This window comes from Platalea leucorodia, assembly GCF_965183815.1.
Source record: "Platalea leucorodia genome assembly, chromosome: 12".
Classification (NCBI taxonomy): Eukaryota; Metazoa; Chordata; class Aves; order Pelecaniformes; family Threskiornithidae; genus Platalea; species Platalea leucorodia.
This window is the reverse complement of record NC_138834.1, coordinates 17,501,022-17,522,819: the sequence shown is the minus strand read 5'-3', so window position 1 is coordinate 17,522,819 and position 21,798 is coordinate 17,501,022. Positions and strand designations below refer to the sequence as shown.

General features: G+C 49.3%; 3 protein-coding genes across 4 annotated transcripts; 2 read left to right on the top strand and 1 right to left on the bottom strand.

Moving 5' to 3' along the window:
* Positions 1-2,883: 2,883 nt before the first annotated feature.
* Positions 2,884-4,948, top strand: GSC2 (goosecoid homeobox 2; the record flags this gene model as incomplete). The annotated part of the gene is made up of 3 exons (XM_082324967.1): positions 2,884-3,190; positions 4,022-4,269; positions 4,844-4,948. 3 exons carry the CDS (start codon positions 2,884-2,886, stop codon positions 4,946-4,948), a joined length of 660 nt encoding a protein of 219 aa, XP_082181093.1.
* Positions 4,949-6,095: 1,147 nt separating this feature from the next.
* ESS2 (ess-2 splicing factor homolog) lies at positions 6,096-15,199 on the top strand. Of its 2 annotated transcripts, none has more exons than XM_082325031.1 (10): positions 6,096-6,292; positions 6,604-6,790; positions 7,437-7,532; positions 8,084-8,250; positions 10,191-10,308; positions 11,049-11,182; positions 11,332-11,434; positions 12,792-12,901; positions 13,833-13,948; positions 14,508-15,199. In XM_082325031.1, exons 1-10 carry the CDS (start codon positions 6,146-6,148, stop codon positions 14,791-14,793), a joined length of 1,464 nt encoding a protein of 487 aa, XP_082181157.1. In that variant the 5' UTR covers positions 6,096-6,145; the 3' UTR covers positions 14,794-15,199. The 2 variants fall into 2 exon arrangements, with proteins under 2 accessions (XP_082181157.1, XP_082181158.1); XM_082325032.1 differs by having other exon boundaries at positions 6,622-6,790; positions 14,508-15,175.
* Positions 15,200-15,373: 174 nt separating this feature from the next.
* TSSK2 (testis specific serine kinase 2) lies at positions 15,374-19,618 on the bottom strand. The gene has a single exon (XM_082325033.1). It carries the CDS (start codon positions 16,776-16,778, stop codon positions 15,810-15,812), a length of 969 nt encoding a protein of 322 aa, XP_082181159.1. The 5' UTR covers positions 16,779-19,618; the 3' UTR covers positions 15,374-15,809.
* Positions 19,619-21,798: the final 2,180 nt, after the last annotated feature.

Here is a 21,798-nt window from a genome sequence, read left to right as displayed (position 1 = left end):
CTCCCGTGGGTGCCAGCGCCCAGGCAGGGGCAAGGTGAGGGAGAGTGCTCCCGTGTTTTAGGGTCTCTGAAGCTCCCGTTCCCATCCCCTTGTGCTGCCTGCAGAAGGGAGGAGGGGGGGAGGAAGAGGGGGATTTTTTTCTGGTTTCACTATAGGAAGGATTTTCAAACCCTATAAATTCACTTTTGACAAGCGAACGGCTAAAGCAGATTAACCTTTTTGCTAATCCTCTATAATGGCTTTGGAATCTCCTTAACCAATAAGAAAATGATAAGAGCCTGTTTCTTTTCTTTTTATCTATATCTATATTGTCCTCCCTTGTCTGCATTTTTTTTCTTTCTTGTTTTATTTTCCTTTCCTTTTCTAATATGAAATAGCCCAGCGATCCTATCTCCTGTAGGCTCAGTAAACAGAACATCAATAATCCCTTTCCTTTATTCCTCTCCGGTAACAGGGTGCAGAGAAGTGTCTGCCGATTGGGATTTGATTACCAGCAGCTATCAAAAGTCTCTTTGTAAGATCTGGGTCCTAAATCCCATAATTCTGTGATAAAAGAAGTATTACTAGTCCATTTTCTGAAGTGAAAGGTACGGGAGGAATGAAAGAAAGCAATCAGTGGAGATCCTAATAGGCTAAGTGCATGTGCGGTGGGAAGGCAGGGACGGGCAGGGGAGGCCAGGGAAAGGCGTCCTTTGTTAAGGATGGGGAAGGAGAATTAATCCGCTTCAGGCCTATGATTATGACAGCCGAGAGCAGAAAGGGTCGGATCCTGCACCTGCCCGCGGCATGCCCCAGCTCGCCTGCCCCACCATCGCTCTGGACCAGCATGGTGTGGGGAGCAGAACCTGGCCCCACATCCATCTTCTGTGTCAGCATTTGGGTATATATATAAAAGCTGGGAGCAGTTTGTGATGATCTCTGGCGTTAGTGCATCCCCAGTGCCTCTCCGGAGCACTGGCGCCTTGGCAAGATAGCAGGGAACATATCCAAACCAGGCAGCTACAAAAGTGTCTTCCTCTCAAACCTACAGCAAATATGCAAAGATTCATAGAACATGGTTATCGTTTATGTTACACCGCTGGACTAGCTGAAGGAGAGGCAAATAAAGGGATGGAAGAAAAGATAGTGGTTGGGTTTTAAGTTAGATTTTACAGAGATTTGAGGGTCACAGGTAGAGTGGCTGTGGGGCATCTCTTCCTGGCACTGGGAGACCAGCAGGGTGAGGAAGGGCAGGCAGAAAGCAGGGCCAAGGAGAAAATAAAGGGGACTGAGAGGGGCCTCTCCTGGACACTGGCTTGCATTTCCACGTGATGCTGGAGGGGTTGCTGGGCTGTTCAGCGTGAAGCCACAAGGTGCCAGGAGGACCTTTGATGCACAGTGGTTTCACAGCACTCACCTGTGTGTCTCCTTGGTGTACCATGAGTGGGACTGGTATCTTCTCTCCCCTGCGAAGAAACACCAAGTGGGAGAGTTCCCCATGTGAGCTCCCAAAGCCTCGCTACCCACCTTGGCTTAAACCGCACTGAGGGCAAGAGAACTTGGGTTAAAACTTTCCTAAGCCACCTGAGCTCAGTCCCAGGTTCTCTATTTCAATGCCAGCTACTCATTTCAGTTATAAACCCAAGATGGAAGATGTCCTCTCTGCTCCCCTGGATTGCATCTGCCAGGCCTTGTTGTCTGCCCTTGGGAGGGCTGGTGCCAGGCGTCCCCTCCCGCCCCGAGTCACTGCTCTTGGCTGTAGCCTCACCCCAGTTTCTCTTGCTGACAAAGCTTTGGGGAAGCCTGGCTGCCCCAGGCCGCCATCCTGGCTGCTCTGGGCTCGCTGAACCGCCCATTACCTATGGCACTGAGACCATGCTCCTGCCCGAGCTCCTGCGGGACCTCGCTGCCTGCCTGCCTGCCTGCACGTGGAGGCAGCAGGCAGCACTCTTCCCCTTCCCAACACCAAGCACGGGTACAGCTCAGCTGTACAGGAGGTGGCTCCGTGTCACTAAGCTATGCTACAGAGCTGCCACAAGCTGCCAGTGATCTAATTTATTAGGGGCTTTGAATCCTTGCAAAGAGTATGTTGAATACATGCAAAGCATCTGCATTATCACTATGATTAGGGCAGCGGAGGTGGAGGAAAGGGGAAGGAGGGAAAATACAATTTTTCTGCTTTCAGCAGAAAATAAATCAACTTTCACAGAGAGTTCTGGCGCAGCCAAAGGCTGTGCTACCATTAAAAATGATTTTTTATTAAGCTGAACTCTCTCCTCTCTCATATTGTGTGATATGACAGCTCTCTTTTGATGGGAAAGCTTTCATTTGGCCAAAGAAAGGGATAATTTGCTTCTTTTAAGGAGTTAATCCTCTGGTCCATTTCCGGGCTGGGAACAGCTATCCTCCCCCTTCCTTGGATCGGAGGCGGCAGCACAATGGAGATCATAACCACCTCAAATCTACACCCGAGATGGAGAAATCAGATTTCCTTCTCTGGTCATTTTTGTGGGATTAGCTAAATCTTAGATCCACACTAACCCTTCACAAAGCTGCCAAGATTAGTTAGAATTTATTTTATTCACAGGGGGGTTTATGGTTTTCTTTCCAAAGGGATTATATCTTTCTCTATATATATATTTAGGGTGGCTTCAGTCATAAAGCAGCTAGGTTAGAGGGAGAAAAAGTGTTGTGTGCGTATAAAATAAAAACTCAGCTGCAAGAATGACAGTTACTTGAAATGCCAAGACAAAGCAGCGATTCTGGATGGCTTCACCAGTTCGGTTTAAAAGCTACATAAGCTGTCTTTTTCCTTGTGAGACCCCGCTCCAGAGTTAGTGCACGGAGAGCAAACCCTGCTCAGTGTGAGCTGCCCGTTCCCGCGGCTGCTGCTGCCGGCAGAGGATGTCTTTGGAGCCAGCATCAGATGCTGACGCCGGCAGGAGAGGCCTCAAGAAGCCGTGTTCATTCAGCATCGAGGACATTCTCTCCAGCCCAGCAGAGAAGAGCCCCCAGGTCCTGGTCCCGCTGTGCCTGCGGGGCATCTTGGACTGCACGCCCAAGGGGCTGTGTGAGCTGGAGGCTGTCCCGGCCAGCTCCCTGCAGGAGGAAGAAGAGGAGGAGGAGGAAGAGCTAGAAGGGGCAGGCTGCAACTGCTGCTGCTGTTCTCACACGAGCACCCGTTCCCGGCAGGACTTGCCGAGTTGGCTGGGTGAGTGTTTGGGTTTGTATCGTGGTGTAGGGCTCGTGGAGGGGCTGGTGCCAGTGCCGGGTGGAGGGGAAAACCTGGGCGTGGAGTGACAATATAGCATCTGGCCTGTCCCCACGGTGGTCTTCTCAGACCCCAGCTCCGGCGAGGGGCAGCAGGACCCATTCTCAGCATAGCTCCTAAAAGCAGGCACTTTTACCTGCAATGCTACCAGGTTTTTAAAAGCAGCAGGGGCTATCTATTACTGTATATTACTGTTTTATTGTAAAACACTTGAGAGGATGATGCCTCTAGGGGTGGAATTTCTCTGTGGAGTGTGGAGCCCCATGGTCATGCTGTCCACGCGCAGAGCTGTGCCTGTGCTCCCTCACAACACCGGCCCTGGGGAACCTCACTTGTCCTTTAAGGAAAAGAGGTTTTGGCTACATCGAGCAAAATTACTGCATCTAGCAAAAAAGAAAAAGTAGCAAACCCTTAAAAATGCAGTTCAAGAGCATCCTGAAAGTTCAGAAATCCCCCGTGTCAGGACTGACACACAGCTCCTAGCCGGGCTGTGAGTTTCCATCCATTTTCTGGAGCTGGCCATAGTGCAATTGGTAAGTAAACAAGGAAAACCCAACCAATGCTCCCTGAACGCACACTTCTCTCTAAGTGATGCCCTAAGCCCTTCTCTCACTTGCATGGTGACCATGCAGCTTGTCACCCACGCCAGCTGGCCGGCTGCCTCCTTCCAAGCCACGTGCGTGGATGCAACCTGTGTCTGAACTGCCTTGAGCAAGACGGGTGTTTCAGCCTCTCACCCCTAATGCTGCCGCTGTACCTCTCCCCCTGCAGACACCCAGTTCCCCTGGCCCATGCAGCTCTTCCACTCGGCGGTCAGGGTCTGCAAGAGTTCCCAGGGGAGCCCGACCAAGCTGCAGACTTTCCACCAGATCCAGCGCCGGACGCGCCGGCATCGCACCATATTCACCGAGGATCAGCTGCAGGCCCTGGAGACGCTTTTCCACCAGAACCAGTACCCAGACGTCATCACCCGCGAGCACCTGGCAAACCGCATTCACTTGAAGGAGGAGAGGGTAGAGGTGAGATCCTGCCACTGGGTGAGGTGGTGTTTGCTGCCAGCCCCTGAGAACACAGACCGGGGCACTGCACTGTCTTTTTTGGCAGCTGCAGACCCAGGGCCTCATTTTAAAAACCATTCTTGGGTATTCGACAAAACACAGTTTAGATGTGGCAAGCAATGGAAGAATATGTTTATATTCACACCAGTTCTGCTGGTGTGATTTGTTCTGGTATCCAGTCCTGTAAACTCACTCCCTCTGTCTCTCCTAGATTCACCTGTGCAAACAGACATGCCCAGTTCTGCTCATCCCCTGCACCCGAGTGTGTATTCCTTATTTATGGGATCTGTGTGATGTCTGAATTTGCCGGGGGTGTGTGGTGGTGTGGTGTGTCCCAGCTCCCTTGTGCCCCTTCCATGTATCTGAGCAGGATTGCAGGGGAGGGGCTGATTAAATTTTGTGTGAAAAATTTGTATCAGGAAATATATTCCAGTAACCTAAAGTTTATGCTGTACAGCCCAGGAGTGTAACTGCCTGCCCCCCTCCAAGTAACACATAAAATGCAAAAGTTCTTTTTTTGTTTTGCACTTTCTAGGTTTGGTTTAAAAATCGGCGGGCCAAGTGGCGGCATCAGAAGAGGGCGTCTGCTTCAGCACTGATCCTTCAAGGCACCAAGAAGCCCTCTGAGGAGAGCTGTTAGCGGCCGCAGGCTGCATCTCAGCAGATGAACGCCAAGAGCATCCATTTCCCGTTGCTGACAGGTTCCATAGGGCAGTAGCCCAAGGGCGACTAATGAAGCAAAAGGGAATCTCTGTGATTCCCAGAGGAAGAGGACAGGCAGAAGCAGACATGGTACTTTCACATCCCCGTTTCTCTTCCAAACCTAGTTCACGTGGCAAATAACTCACCCTCCGATGCTTAAGCAGAAACCACTGCCAAAAGCCCGTGCAGGGGACAGAGCTGTACCGGTGTTAAATGTGTGTGCTTCAGGACAAGGGGAGACTCCCCTTCTTGTCTTTGCTCTGTGCAGGTAGTATTTGTGCTTGTTTTACTACTGTAGATTTGCAAAACACCCTGCAAATGAATGTTTCCTAGGGCATCTAGAGGTGCTACTGGGGTTGAGCTTACTGAACGGGCGATGTGCTCCTCAGCGGAGACGGGCGGATTTCTCCCTACCGCCCGCGGGAGAGGCGAGGGGCTGGCGCGGCCAGCGGCCGGCTCGGTGTCCGTGTCCCCGGCAGCGCTGACGAGACACCGCGTCCTGTAGAGCAGCGAGATAAATAAACCTGTCCCCGTCGCCTCCGTGCGTGCTGCGAGAGCCGCGGCGGGGGCCCCGGCCGCGCCCGCCAGCGGAGCCGGCTCCCCGCGGGGCCTCCGCCTGCCCCGCGGCCCCGGGGAGGCCTTCCGCAGCCCTGGAGCACCCGGTCGGGGGTCCCCGCTCCCCGGCGAGCCCGGGGTTTCTGAGGAGCCCCGAGGGCCGCGGGTGGTGCCGGGGGGAGGGACCCGACGCGCGGCCGGCGGGTGCCACAGGCCTCGCCCCGGCCCCGGCCTGCGCCGGCAGGGACGGGCTGCGCCCCCCGCGGCTGCCCGCAGGCCGCGGCCCGGTCCCCCGGCCGCAGTCCCCGCCGCCCCGGCAGAGCCCCGGCCGCAGTCCCCGCCGCCCGCCCGCGCTGAGGTCGCGGCGCTGTCACGGGGCGCGACCGGGCGGGTCCTCCCGGCCGGCAGGGGGCGCCCTGGCCGCCGCGCGCACGGTTCCGTGCGTGTCTCCTGGGCGGGGCGGCGGGTGCGGGACGTTGCGTCTCCCCGTGGCGCGGCGGCGTGACGTCACGGCGCGTCGCGTTCGCGACGGCGGCTGAGGAGGGTCACGGCGCTCGCCGCCGCCCGGGCCCCCGGCGCTATGGAGGGGGCGGCGGTTCCGGCGGCCTCCTCCGGCGCCTTGGTGTCCGCTGCCGCCGCGGGTGCCGCCGTGGCGACGGGGAAGGAGGCGACGCCGCCGGCCCCGAGGCGCCCGAAGAAGATCCTGGATGAGGAAACCTACATCGAGGTAGGCCGGCGGGCCTGGGCCCGGGAGGCCCCGCTCTCCCGGCACCTGGGACGAGCGGCTTCCGGCGCGGTGGGGCCTGGCTCGGGTCCGTCCGCGGCCGGTGCCCGCGGTAACCCCGGCCGCGGGTCGGGCCTGGGGACGAGGCAGCGCTGGGGCCGCCCCTTGGGCTCCTGCGGCGACAGCTGTCACCGCGCTGCCGCCGGCCCAGCCGCGGCTTGAGGCGCCGCGGGCTGCCCGTCCTTCCCGTGCGCTGTGTGCGGCTGGCGCCGAGCTGAGCCGGCGCTCCGAGGTGTCCCAGCGCGGCCTTGCAGTTGTCTCTCTGTTTGCAGAGTTTAGAGAAAATCATTCAGCGAGACTTCTTTCCCGATGTGGAGAAGTTGCGAGCCCAGAAGGAATATCTGGAGGCAGAAGAAAATGGTGACTTGGAGAAAATGAGACAAATTGCTATCAAGTTTGGTTCCTCTTTGGGTAGATCATCGAGGGACACACCTGCACCCTGTAAGAACTGGCTCACTGGGGCGTAAGGGTTTTATAATCTAATATTACTGCTCTGGTTTATCTAACTTAAGATTTTAATATATTGGGGACAGAAGGATTTGGAAGCTTGAGGTTATCATAGGTTCACCTAGCAGGCATCCAGTGCCCTGTTGTATGTTTGCTTTCACTTCAAGTTCAGGTGTTTCTTATACTAAAGCCCAGTTCCTGGCTGAGCTCTCACAGTGGGGTTTAGGTAACTAGCCTTCTTGTGGCAAAGGGCATGTGTCACCAAGTGATTTTCCTTTTTCCCTTACTGTAGGTGCTGGCCCTGGCCTAGGTTAGGATTGTTATGCTGTTGCTTGCTTCTGTTGGTTAAAGCTCTAGGTAGGGTGGCAGATAAACTGGGCTGTGGCCCTCCTGTGAATTTTTCCCAGCAGGAGAAAAATAATGTCTTAGATGAAAGCAAAATCTTGTTCAGTCGTTGGGAGAGAATTGAATAGAATATTTTCGAGTCTTTTTCACAACTTTTTAATTCAATTCTTCTTTTCTTGATATATCTTTTGTGACTTGTTTGGCACATGCCCGTTACTATGGTGGAAGATGTCACAGCAAGTGTCCTGTTCCGTGCTGTAGTAACCATGTGAGCTATTTTTTTTTTCTGTCACAGATGTTACTCCAGCCACATTTGAAACCCCAGAAGTGCATCCAAGTGGTCTTCCACTGGGGAATAAATCCAAAGCTGGCATCAAAACTGAGGAGGAAGGTAGGAAAATGATGTTTCTCTGGCAGCAGGAAAATACTTTTGTGATCTCTGTCTCCTGTAAGGCTTTTGGGTATTTAGCAGATGTAACTAGAACATCCCTGTATTATCAACACGTTTCCAGCACACATCCAAAACATAGCCACATACTAGCTACTATGAAAAAAATTAACTCTACCTCAGCCAAAACCAGCATGCTGTGTCACCTGAAATTAATTCTGTACGTAAGCAAAGATTGTAGGGGCAGAGCTATTCATATAGTATATTAAAAATGCCTGCTAGAAGCTGGCCACCTGTGCATTTTCCCTTTAACACAAATAGCTATAAATGCCATGAAAGGTTTTATGTGAAAGTTGGTTATGTCTTCCAAAAAATAATTTATTATTGTATCACTCTGCCTGTATATATATATTTTTTTTTCACCAAGCTTCATGTTAATTATTAGTGGGTCCATAGAAGGCTCGCTGTCAGAAGGGATTAAGAGTTATGTATAGCGCTCTCATAGAAAGGGAGGTGTGTTAACCTTTCTCTGGCTTCTTCCCTCCTCTTGTTAGGAGAAGCAGAAAAAGATGATAAAGATGCACTTCCCAGTTTGGACAGCTTCTTAACAAAACACACGAGTGAAGATAATGCTTCGTTTGAGCAGATCATGGAAGTGGCGAAAGAGAAGGAGAAAGTCAAGCATGCTTGGCTGTACAGTGCAGAAGAGGAGTATGCCCAGGTAGGGAAATGGCTCAGCTGTATCTCTGCTCTTCCAAAGTGACACAACAGGGAAATACCATTTTACTGTATTTCTTTCTTGTTTGATTAAATAGAATATTATCTTCTGTTTTCGAATCCTGCTGTAAATACGGATGAGAATTCATTGGCTCTGAGCATGGGGCTATTGCATTAGACTGTTGAATTACTCATATTATTGAATAAGAACAGAAAGGTCTTGATTTGAAGAGTAGGTGCGTGGGGTGATCACATCTAAATCTGAGCTAAGCCTGAGTTTCCTGGGTCCTGTGACAGCTCATTGCTTCCTTTTGCAGTCCTGTTTTTTCCCCCATCTGTAACGCAAGAACAGTGTTGACATAGTTGCTGAGGATCTTTCTCTTCCTAAAGCTTTGAGACTGTGAAGTATTGCACTAAGTGCAAGTATTGCTGGTTTTGGCAGTCTCTTCCAGAAGCAGCAATACCAAGGAGAGCAGCTGAGAACAGCTCCTGTTGTTTGTCTGTCAGCCCTTTATTATTCGCAGTTGGATTGTCTTTCTTATTTCAGTTTTATGTTTCTGTTGTCAGTAATAATCCATCCAGCTGCTGAAGTACTGTACGCAATATGGCTGGCTGTGCTGTCTTCCTCAGCTAGCTTCATGGCAGGTTCAGGGGCTGTTCTAGGGCTGCCACATCAATCTTTCTCCATCAGCAGTGAGCAGCTGGCACTGTTGCCAGATGTGTCAGTGATGGATGTGAGCTGCAGTGCCTTTTAATGAAGTTTGGCACTGACACATGAGCGTGTACTGTTGTTGTTATGAGTGAGTGTTATGTTTTTATCCCAGCTAATGTAAACCCTTCGAGTCTGTTACAATAAAAATGCCCTCTGCGGCTCCTTATGCATCTTCTTTGCTCGAATGCTTTCATCCAGAATTAAAAGGCAGGCAGCAGCAGAACATTCCCAAAGGAAAACAGGGGTTGTTTCAGGTCAAGGTGAAGTTGCCAGAGCCGGTCTTGTGCTGATGTTGTGTGTCTTCCCATCAGCCAGCACTCTGTTCAGACATTGCATTTCCTTGCACAGCATGCCTGTTTGTGTAGCAGACAACATCGCTATGCCTCATTTAACGTATTCCGTGACAATACTGCTATTTAAATGTATATGGACAATACCTATTAAAGACAACATTGGTAGATGTCTTTAATATATAGCTTCTGGCAGTAATTGTCTAGTTTAATTAGTGTGAGAATTTTAAAATGGAATAACTTATCGGTGGCTGACTGCATTCTGTTAGTTTCTTTTTGGTATCAGTGATACTAGTATGCTGATAACAGCATGTAAGTAATCGTGTGAGTATGTAAAATGCTTCCATACCCATACAGCCTCTGGAAATGTTTGAAAACTCTCTAAGTATTGAAGAAGCATCTGTTCTTTTGTTACTGCTTGCCTCAGCTAATACAGCTTGCACGAGACTAGGATGGTACAAATACTCTCCCAAGGTTACATGCCAAAACCTTGCAGACTGTCTTTATATTAGATATGTGTCATGTGTTGCTCTTCCCTTATTTAGCAATGAATACTTCATTTGAATTTTGATTAGTAGGTAGAGAAAAAAGAGAAAAAGTTTGAACCATCACGAGTGTTGTCACAAGATGTAATAAACAAAGTCATAAACATAATCTTTGTGAGAATGTAATTCTTTAGTTCTCACGTGATTTTTATACCAGAACCTCATGTGGAGTTGTTGCTGTTTGCAAGCTCACCTGGGAGCAGGATGGTTTCTCAAATGCCACTTGCCAGAGAGAGAGTGCTTGTGCCATGCCAGATGCAAAGTGTGCCAGGGCATGTAGCTGAGCTCATGATCGAGCTCTCCAAGTTGTGTATGCCTGATTAAAAGACTGCAGGAGTCTGTTTCAGACCTGATTTTTTTTTCCCCTTTTTATTTTTGTTTTCTATCGCCCTTTCAGCGACGAAATGAGAACCTGGCACTTCCTTCAGCAGAGCAGCAAGCTCTGGAGAATGTGAAAGCTGGACTGGAGACCTGGGAGTACACGGCTCGAAACACCCTCATGTATTATCCGACAGGTGAGGTGTGCAGGTTTCTCAGGAGAGGCATTGGTTCTAGGTGGGTTGACTCCAAACAGTGCTTACAGGACTTCTATAGATGACTGAGCGGCTCTTACTACTAATACTGCACTTCTGTGAAGCTCAGATATGTAAAGTTGTTTAAAAAAGTCTTTTCCTTTTTGTTTTCCCCTCCTTTTCTTTCTTTGGACCTTGCTCTTTTGCCTCTGATTGCAAGGTTTGATCATGTTGTATTTGTTATTGAGAAGCTCATTATCTGTATTATAGAAGCACTTGTTTTCAGGAACCAAAGCTCTTTCCAGTTTAGTCTATCTTATTTATGACCATTTCCTTGTCATCTTTATTCATTCTTTGCTTCTGCTCAAAGAGTGCTCCTTGGGCTTGTTGGTCCCTTGGTTTCTATAGAAAGCTACATCATTTTTTAAATGCAGTTTTCTTTTTGGCTATAAATGTACAATTGATAATTTCTGCAAACCAGTGAAGTAGAGAAAAGAGAGTCTTGTTGACTCTTTTCTTAAAAAAAAAAAAAGGAAAGCTGATCTTAATTTACAGATTTCAGGTGTTAGGAAGCATATATCTAGTGCAAATTTTGTTTTAAATTGCTAGAGATACACATTGCAATTGTTGGTGGTTTCTGTGTTGTGTCAGAATGTCTGGCAAGTGTCCTGTTTGTTGGAGCTTTGGAGCACACTGCTTAGTGTTACCTGAGCCCTTTCTTGAAAGACTTTTTGCTTTTCAAGGTGTACCTGATGAGGATGACGTATTTAAGAAGCCCAGGGAAGTTGTCCATCGAAACACCCGTTTTGTGAAGGACCCTTTTAGCCAAGCCGTGAGCAAGTCACAGCTCCAGCAAGCTGCAGCCCTCAATGCTCAGGTTGGATAATTTTACTTCTTCTGACTAAAACCTTGTTAGACTCTGCCCTCTGGTGCTGTTCATCAACCAGGAGAACTGTGTGTGTGTGTGCTAGATACAGCTGACTCACACCTTTCTCCCCATGAATGGCATTGTCTTTTTTATTTCAGTACAAACAGGGCAAAGTGGGACCAGATGGGAAAGAACTGATACCCCAAGAGTCTCCAAAAGTGAATGGATATGGATTTGTGGCTACCCCCTCTCCTGCCCCTGGTAAGAGGGTTTTCTTATTTTTTTCTGCACTTACTTTGATGCTCTGATTGTTCAACTCTGGGATGTTATTGCTGGTTTAGACAAGGAGGTAAGCTTTCTATCTGTATATGTCTCATGAATTGGTGACTTTCTTGTGTACCATGTATGCCAGCTCGATGCAGTGCTTAAATCCTAGTCCAGTACACTGGTAAGAGAAGTCACGGTGTACTCGAGAGGCTCTGAGCAAGCTGCCGTGCCATTGCTTAGGAATCAGCTAGAGGGCAGTGAGCCTTCCTAGGCAACTGGGGTGCTGTGGCTGCTTGTTTTATCCCTGGGTGATGCTTCTCTAGAGGTTAAAGATAAGAATTCAAGCATTTCACAAATGTTAACCTTCTAACGAGTTCAGGTGCTAATTTTTCAAAATGAGGAGCATTCATGTCAGTGTGTCCAGTAGTTTGCTGAGTGATGGTTCAGCCTGCCTCATAGCAATGTGGCATATCTCACTTCCTTAACAGTCTAACCTACTGTTTTCCTCCAGCTCTCCTGCTTTCTAGGTTCTTCCTTTGTCTGAATACACTTGTGTATTATAGATTGCTTTTGTTCAGATGAATTGGCCGCAGGATACTTTCAGTTAGAACAAACTGATTATTTTTCTTCCAGCTGAAATGTGGTATCTGAATTTTCAGCTGTTCTTCACCAGCCATTATGTTTCCCTGTGTTTTGTTATTATGCTAAAAGGTGAACATCCTGAGGCTTTTCCTCCGGAAAGCCTGTAGGTGGCACTTGGAGTGCACCTCCTTTCTCCATTGTAAATGCTTTTTCCAAACCCTGGACAGCAGGATTTTCTAGCCAGTGACTTAATCGGGCTCTTAGAATCTATTCTGCAGTTGTAGCTGTTAGACAAGGTGCAGTCACTGTTTGGTACAGGCTAGCCTCAAGATGAATTGAGGGTACATTTGGCTATTACGTGTATCTTAAGTCCTCTGCCCATTTCCCTGCTTTTTAAGTAGTTCCCTCTGTTGAAGGAGTTTTCATACAATAGCAGAGGAGAAGACTAATACCGTAGAGGAAAAAATGAAAATGTCGCTAAGCAAAAGTTCACCAAGTGGAAAAATAAACACATGGAAAGGACAGTGCTTGAGTGTTGTAACCTAGAGGGTGACACAGCCACAGGCAATCCTGTGAGTTTAAGGTCATGCCCTTTTAATGGGAACCACATGTTGCTATCCAACATTGGCTGTGATTTCCTCTGCAATGGAGGGACTCCTTTGTGTGTTGATGGATTTGCGGCATTTCATAATTTGCTCATCTGGATTTTTTGTGGTGAAAGAATAGTCAAATGTCTTGCATGAGCATGACTTTTTAAATTTGTTTTTAGGTGTGAATGAGTCTCCTTTTATGACATGGGGTGAAATCGAAAGCACCCCTTTGCGTCTAGAAGGGTCAGAAACGCCGTATGTGGACAGAACACCTGGACCAGCCTTCAAGGTATTTCATGTCAGGAGTCAGCATGTCATTCTTTTTTGGGGGGGGGGAGAAGGACTAAGAAGGGAAAGGCAAGTGAGTAGCTAATAGATTAACATTGTTGTGGGAGTCTGACACATCTCTGGGCTGTGTTCCCAGTCCTTGAGACTAATAATCTAGGTTCTGCTTGGAGGGTGGAGGTGGACATGGCTCCACATGAAAGCTACTTTGTGGAGGTACCTGAGGTGGAACACACACTGTTGGCAGCAGAGTGAGACTCGGTGTTTGATGATGGGCCCAGACAGAGGGACTTTCAGAGAAAGTTGAAGACACGCCTGATTTTTCTGATTTTAATGGATGAATGGGTAGAAACTGTAGGATTTCCCTCTGTCTTGATCTTCTGGCTGTCACAGCCTGAGGCAGGTGTATGACCTGAGAGCAGAAAAGGCGCTCTGGCTTTGCGAATGGCACCTGACCCTGCATGCCACCTGTCTTCTGCTGGTGTCATTGGATGTGAGCCGTCTGAGACTCTCAGCTTTTCCTTAAGCTAATTTGCTGTCTGTGCCTCTGTTTGTCAGACTCTGAAGCCCTTGACTGGTTCTCCTGCTGTTTAGCAATGTCTGTGTTTGCCTGAGAGCTGGCTGGCTACAGGCCAGGCTAGGCAAGACACAGGTGACATTGTTTGTCTAGGAGAGACAGCAGGAGGAAATGCCAGAGGTAATGGCTGCTTCCTTGACTGAACTGGTTTTACCATTTTTGTTACTTGCTGAAGCAGGTTGAAGGTCTACCTGTGTCCTCTCTGGCTTTTATATAGCAGCAGAGAGGTGTGGGCTGACCCCACTTCTCGCTGGTTTAGACCCCTGTAGGCTGGAATCCAACTGTGAGGGTGCTTTGAGTCATTTATGCAGCACTCCTATGAGTGCCCTGGTGAGTGAACTGTGTGATGCATTTATAGATCCTGGAGCCTGGGCGCCGTGAGAGGTTAGGACTCAAGATGGCCAATGAAGTGGCAGCTAAAAACCGAGCAAAGAAGCAGGAGGCACTTCGAAAAGTGACAGAAAACTTGGCCAGGTGAGACTTCTATTCTCACAGCAGAACTGGAGGTGGGTGTTCTCTGATGAGATTTAAATCAACGTATGTAGAAAGGGAGGAATGATAAGAGTACTGGAAGCAGGAAGAGGTACGGTCAAACTAAAAGTTTTTAGAAATTAAAAAAACTTAATTCCTGAGGGAAGGTGGCTGGTGGCTGTCCCTGATACTCCCTCTCGTCAGCATTACTGTTCGGCCCTACAGCCACTCAGCAATGCATCTGGATCCGTGTCTTGCCTCATTGCAAAGAGGAGGCATGATAAGGCTTGCTTGGCTGGGTCACGGGAAGGATGGAACAGGCTCAAAGGAAGAGGCAGGCAGTGCCACTCAGGTTTGGGAGGGATGTAAGAGGTTTCTCTGTCACTTGTCTCTCTAGAGAGACAGGCTGCATTTACCTGCAGGCAGAATGACTTCTGCAGCCAGTGGGTCTGGTCTGCGGGGGGAGTGGACACTGAGCTCGCCAGTGGAAGCATCAATGGTCTTCCTGATAAATGACAGATTTTTACTGTAAAATCTTTCAAAACTGTTTATTCTATTCCAGCCTCACTCCGAAAGGACTAAGCCCAGCAATGTCACCAGCTTTGCAAAGACTAGTAAACAGGACTGCGAGTAAATATACCGACAAAGCCCTGCGAGCCAGCTATACGCCTTCCCCAGCCCACACAGGAACTCCTGGTTACAAGACACCAGCAAGTGGGCCTCATACACCCACAGGCACCCCACAATCTCGGACAGTATCTCAGACACCTGTATCTCAGGATACTACATCGATCACAGACAATTTACTGCAGCTTCCTAAAAGAAGGAAGGCATCTGATTTCTTCTGAATATTCCAGTCACCAGCAAGGCAATAGTGAACTGGCTGCGCTCAGCTGTCTGCGAATTGCATGTTGTGAGCCATCGGTAGTAAGGGGTGTCTAGATATAGCTGCCAGAATGGAAACCAGCGGTTACAAGATCTGGGACCAGCGCTACTCTAGACTATATAGCTAAAATAGCCTGTGATGTGCTTTTTTGGAAGCAGAGTATCTCCTGCTGTGGCGTAACTTCCCTTTGAACAGCATGGGTGGGGTGCACAGGGATGCTGTAGCAAAAGGATGCTTCCTGCAATGGCAGAGAAGATTCTGGACTCTTGCAACAAAACAGTGATAATTTTTTAAAGATATTTCTTTTTAAGATGGCCATGCATTTAAATGCGTTTCTGTACAGACATGTCTATTTATAAAATGTGGGAAGCCTTCCTAAAAGGTTGAACTGGACTTTCTTCCACCTTGACAAACTTCTTTGGTTTTGTACTTAGCAGAAGAGGGGACACAACCATGTATATATTGAGACATGACCCAGAATTTTAGAGGGCTTCTCTTTAATTTAAGTGGAGTTTAAACTGATGCTCTTGAACGTACAGTGGGCCTGTCAAGAGAGTTGGTATGTTATGAAAGCAGTATGCATACAGTTTCAGACATCAGTTCACACTTCCTAATAACCTGCCCTCTTGCTGAATCCAAAATGTGGTTGATGCACGTGTGAATTCTGCAGCCGATGTAGTCAGGAACTTGAGAAATGTGAGTGTAAGAGCTGTTAAGTGTCAGCAGCACTGAAAGAAGCTTTCCGATGTGTTTTGACAGTGACTTCTCATCCCTGTGAACCATATCAGGGACAGGTCTTTTGAGAATAATAGCGTTAAGCTGTTCATTCACCTCAGCAGATGTACTGTGTCTTCTGTTGCTATCCTTTGTAAAGCAAAAGAAGAGGGCTATTGCTGAAAGGGTCCAGAGAAGCTGAAGTTGAGAACCAGCAGCTCACAAGTTAGACCAACTTTGTGATATTGTTAAAACCAGCCATCCTTAAGAGGATCCCGTTTTCTTCTCTCCTTCCCCTTCTGCAGAATGGGATTTGGCTTGCTGCTTGTGCTCAGGTTTTCCTTCACACAGGTTTTGGGAACACTCACCCTCTTCTGCAGCTGGCAGAGAGGAAGGGATCGTGGATTTTGGGGTCTGCAACCATGAGTGTTTCAAAACTTCATCTATACACAACCTCTGAGACACATTGGGCTGGAGCAAGTGGTAAATGAGGTCCTTGCACTCTACAGTCAGGTATTTCGAGGTGGGGAAGGGAATCCTGTGTTGTTTCTGAATACAGATCATTTTCCTGACATTGGAATCATCAAATGGCATTAAAGCGTAGACCATTGTATACAGGATGACGCCCAGGCTCCATATGTCAGAAATCCTGGGGTCACAAGGAATGCCCTGTAGCACTTCAGGGGCTGCATACGCAGCAGACCCACAGAAGGTTTTGCTGAGGATAGTTCTTCCATTTTCATCCCGAGACAAGGATTTGGAAAAGCCAAAGTCTGACAGCTTGATATTGAGGTCTTCATCGAGAAGGATGTTCTCACATTTCAGGTCCCTGTGAGCGAAGTCCGAGTCGTGGCAATGCTTGATAGCAGAAGCCAACTGCTGAAACTTGACGCGAGCGATGTCCTCCTTCATAGCTCCCGTGATCTTGATGTAGTCCAGGAGGTCTCCCTTTTGCCCCAGCTCCATCACAATGTACACTTTCCCAGCTGATGTCTCAAAAATCTCATAGGTTTTGATGATTGAAGGGTGGTGCAAACGTTTCAAAGCCTCTATTTCCCTGGGGAGAAATCTTTCCAGGAAGTCCCGAGGAGTTTTCCTCTTGTTGATTATCTTGACAGCCACATTGCATTTCAGCCGGTCGCAGTAGGCAGATTTCACTTTGCCGTAAGAGCCTTCTCCTAGCGTGTTGCTCAGGCTATAGCCTTTCTTTCCAAGCACCACAGCGTCATCCATGGTGGGAGACCTGGGGGGAGCTGCATGAGTTGGTGCTGGTGCGCATCATGTGTGGTGGCAGGTGGCGTGCCCACGCACCATGGCGGCTGCCCTGGTGCTGGTGCTGTGGGCGGGCAGCCACCCCCAGCGCTGGCCGCTGTGTGATGTCACAGGCAGGCGCCCCTGCGCGGGGCACTCGGAAGGACCTTCCAGTCCTTCTATAAAGCTACTGGATGATGTCATCCAGGGCAAAACTTCACATCAAGTCACTGAGAGATGTCGGTTGTGCTCTACCTTCTTCAAAAAATGATCTTTATGTTTAGTTTTGCTAACAGGATAGAGGTAGCTGAAATGTTTTTCTTTCCTAAAATATACCTAAGTCTTTTTATATTTATTCACATTAGATTAAACTTTGTCTGCTGTCTTTTTCTATGTCTCAGATGATCTTTCCAGCCCCACGTGGGCTTGCTTCTGGCGTATGGTGGTCTTGCTCCTCGTCGGCCAGCTTTCTTCAAAAGGGATGGGATGCTGCTTTTCTTGTCGTCACCGGGGCTGTGTTCAAGAACTGGTCTTTTTTCCTCATGGGCTGGTTAGGGGAAGGAGGTGGCTTCTCTTAAGTTCATTTCCTTCATCCAGCCCCTCCATTTTGTAGCTCTGATGATTGGCTGCTTTCGTGGGCTTTGCAGCTCGCTTTGACTTAAACCCTTACTTCGTGGGGGAGCTGTGTTTTGACTTCCAGCTTCTGGTGTTCTTGAGAAAGGCTCCAATCAACATCTTCCTCAGAAGGACTCTAAGGATTACTCTTTTGCATGTCAATTGCTTCACTGTAATCAGCCTCTGGGGCTTTTTGCTTTGCGTTAATTTCAGCTTTTTCAAATTTGTTTTTAGAGCTGCTATGCGTGTGACTCCAAAGACTTGATGATGTTGATGGTCACAACATGGGGGCTAGGAACAATCCTGCTTCGTCCACCAGCATGGATGACAGTGTCATTCTGAAGAACAGAAGTGGTACTTCTGACAGCCACACTGGGGCTTTTGTTTGGTTTTTTTCCTCCTTTTCTTTGAAACTTTTGGCTAATTTTTGTAATTAGCCAAAAAAATGAAGAGCAGTTTTAACCATACATAGCCTGCACTCAGAGCTGTGGTTGCTCCAGTATGAGCTGGCCTTTGAGCGTGGGATGAGCGCTTGTGTGGGGTCATCCAGCCTGGAGAAGCACCGAGCACCTTTTAGCAGGAAGCAGGTGTAGCCAGATGTGTACGCTTCTTCCACCACGCCTGAGCACGAGACAGCCTGTGTAACACTTGGCAATCTTGACATTTGCTGTAATCATGTGCTGTTGTACCGAGGGAGCATCCATGGAAAATCTCATGCAGCTCTTCAAGCAGTGCCTGCAGCCTTCTGTAAGGTCTGGGGTGTTTGATGCTGTGTTTGTCTTGGTGGAGAGCTTCCTCTTGAGCGGTTTCCACTGCCGCTTCCAAAACTCATGTCCCTGACTGTGAAAAACCCTTCCAAGGGACTCGATTTTTATAGTGCACCTTGTAAAAATCAGTTGATCAACATGACATTGCTAGGAATTGTGACTGCAAGAAATTAGTAATTTTTGCTTTTTTTTAGTTCAGAAATAATTGAAGGCTAAGTTTTTTCTTTAAGCAAAAAAATTATTCTAAGGTACTCATGAATGAATGTAAAGGGAATCCATTTACTAATGTTTCCGTGCTTTCAGAGATGTTCTTTAAGGACTGAAGGCTAAATAATAATGAAGTTCTTGGGTAATTTTAAAAACTAACCATTTATTTCATAATGATCACACGATCTGCTTATGTCCATGAAATGTAGGACCTCTCTGTTAGGGTATGCAGGCAGATGGTCAGGCCCTGGCCTGCACTTTGGGTCACTGAACAGACCAGGAGAAAGGAGTAGACGTGACATGAGAGATGGACGGATGCAGCAAGTAACGGAGCTGCTGGACCACTCCAGAGAGCACCCGGGGAAATGGCTGAGCTTCACGGATGGTTGAGGAGCATGGGGACCACCTGGGGCGTAGAACCTGGCGAGGTGGAGGTGACCCAGTGGGGTATCGGGAACACCAAATTTGGCTACAGATGTAGCAAGACTGGGCCCAATGGGAAAAAGTAATTAGGAGAGGGCTATTTTGGGAGGAGATGAGAGTTAGAGAAAGGGAGGGATTAGAGAAGAACAAGCATGGGAACAGGGAGAGAAGCTGGGATATGGGCTGGATGTGCAGAAGCAGGCTGCGATCAGTATGCGTGTCTCAAGTCTGGTGCCTGATCTCCTCCATCTTCTTGTTAGATGATTCCTGCCCATTCGCTGGGTGCGGGAGCTCTCTCTTCTGGGCATGGGATGCACGTAAAGGCTGGGCAGTGTTCAAGGGACTGTGGAGGGGGCGTACACATGGGTCAGGAGCGGGATGGGGCATGCGTCTTCCACGGCGTTTCAGACCGGTCGTGCTCATACCAAGATGTAGCTGGAATAACAGAGAGGGGAATGTGATACTGAGAAGGATTAGTTCCATGTTGTACAATTCATGCTTAAAAGCGGATTGCATTAAATATCCTGTGGGACGGTGTTAGTTTTGTGTTCGCCCTCAAGTGAATTAACCTAGACAGCCCTACTAAAAATCACAGTCTCGATTCTGCCAGACTGAAGGGCCTTCATGTGGTTGCTGGGAATGTAATTTATTTGCAGTGAAATGCTCTAAAACTGGATCTCTTGAAGGGGATGTAGTACTCTTCAGATGGGCTATTCCTGTAATGCCTGCTGTAATGTCTGGTCTCTGCTTCCTGCTGCAGTTCAGCCCCTGCTATCTGTAATTCGGGAATCAGTAAACTCTTTGTTGCCAGACAGTTTTGCTGCTGTAGCCCTAGCAGATAATGTGCCTTACAGGACCAAATCCAGTGTGAAAAACCATCTTGGTTCTTGATGACTTGTGATTTTTTTTTTTTTTTCCTCCCATCTTTCAGAGGGTTATTTTCCTTCTGCTGTTCCTGTTTATCTGCATTTTCCTGTGCGCAAGGCCCAGGCACACTTCCTCCCTCAGCCAAAATAGCACCCGGAGCTCTCCTAACGCCGCAGAGGCGGTTGGCAGTGAGCGGCGGCGGCAGCGGGGCTCTCCTGGGTGGCAGGGCTGGCTGCGGTTACCGGCTGCTTGCAAGAAATCGTGGGAGCCCCAGTAGACCTGCGGCCGTGTGGTGTGGCGTGGGGCTGCAACATCATCACGTGCAGAGTCTGTGGGTGCTTGCACGTGCAGTTTGGGGCTTGGCTTCTTGCTCCACGCAGGAAAGAAGATGAGGGACCACAAGGGATTCTTGTTTTTATAAGTGGATGGGAAAGAGAGGGGATTATGGTTGATTTGGGGAACAGCAGGATTCCTACAGAGAAAGTTGCAAGAACCATTAGTGAAGAGCCAGTGAGGATGAGGGATGGGTTTCTGTGACCTGGACGGAGAAGACAGGCTCAGATGCCTTAAAGAAGCAAAACACTGATTACACCAGAGATGACTGCTGCTCTTTTCTTTGTGGGGCACAGATAAGAAAATGCTGAGCAGCAGACAAGCAGCAACAGAGGGTTTGGTGAGGTGAGAATAAAAACTCTCACAATCACCCCACACCATACTTTGAGCAAACAGCCAGGCCAGAGGGGCCAGGGGAGCGGCGTGGGCACTGCCTTGGGGCGGGAGGCTGCACTGCAGCTTAGTTTTGCTGATCCCCTATGGCTCACATGAGCTGTGTCTTGTGTAATGGGACCTCCCAAAGGCCGCGAGCCCCGAGCTGGTTCCCTCTGCACTTCACCTTGAGGGCCAAGAGCATTTCCCTGGGGCAGAGGCAGCCACCCCTGCCATGGTGCAGGGGCCGTGCAGGGGCTGCAGCTTTGCACCCACCTGCAAGTGGGTTCCAGTAAGGGCTGGGGCTCTGCGCTTTCTACTTCTCTGATTATTTAGCTCAGAAGGGAAGCTGTGGTTGGAGGTACTATGTTGTTTTGGAGGACTGGGCTATTTCTGTGCAAAAATAAAGGAAATGGATCCACTCACGGGAGGGGGAGATGGAGCAATTCCCGCTTCCTCATATTTGCATTTCTTGCCTCAATCCCAGCTTGCTGCAGCTGGCCCCACAGCAGCCAGCTGCAAACCCCAGCTCAGAGTCAGGCCAGGGTGAGAGCTGGGTTAGGCCGCCCTGCCTGTGAGCCCCTTCCCTGTGCTCCTCCCGGGCACGGCAGCTTTCCTCCGCTGCTTTTTGGGCACAGGTGACCTGCACTCACTGGCTGGAGAAACACTTGTTCCCAGTAGGAAACTGGGAGTGCCTGGGATGTGCCAGCTCCTGCATACCCTGTGCAGAGGCACTTGGCGTGTTTTTGCTAGCGTGCTCTGTCCTCGCCCCTCCTGCCTGGGGCATCGGGCTGCCCCCGGCTCCCCCCGACGCAGCCCCTGGTGCCCTGGCCTCCTGCCTGTGGCTCGGCCAGGGCGGTGACAATCCTATAATGTCGGTCTCCACCAGTGTTAAAGCACTCGGCACGGCCTGGGGAAATGGGTGCCTCTTATCCTTCACCTTTGTGCTCCTGTGTGGCTGGGCCATTTATTGCCTGTTTGCTCAGAGGTGCTGTGCAGGTTGTGGTGCTCGCCTGGCACACGTGCATGCTCCAGACTTGCAGAGAGGGTGTTCAGAGCTGGCGGGGCACCGTGGGCTGTGGCGTGGGGAAACGAGGTCTGTGTTTTCTCTGGTCAAAAGCCAGGGAGAAGCAGCCTGTGCCCTGTCTGTGAGGGGAATGTTGCTCTCGTGCCAGGGGCATCACAGGGGTGGTGGCATGTCATGGGCTCGGGGTGGATAAGGAATGTCCTGGATCAGTCTGGGGTCAGCATGTGCAGCTGGGCTGCAGGAAGCTGGGCTGAGAACAGCCTCTCCCCACAGCATCCCTTGGGAGGAACAAAGCCAGGGAGCTTGACGCTTGTGCCTTCGTGCTGGAGGATGTTGTCATGCTTCAGGTCCCCATGGACACTCGGATCATGACAGTATTTGGCAGTGCGTG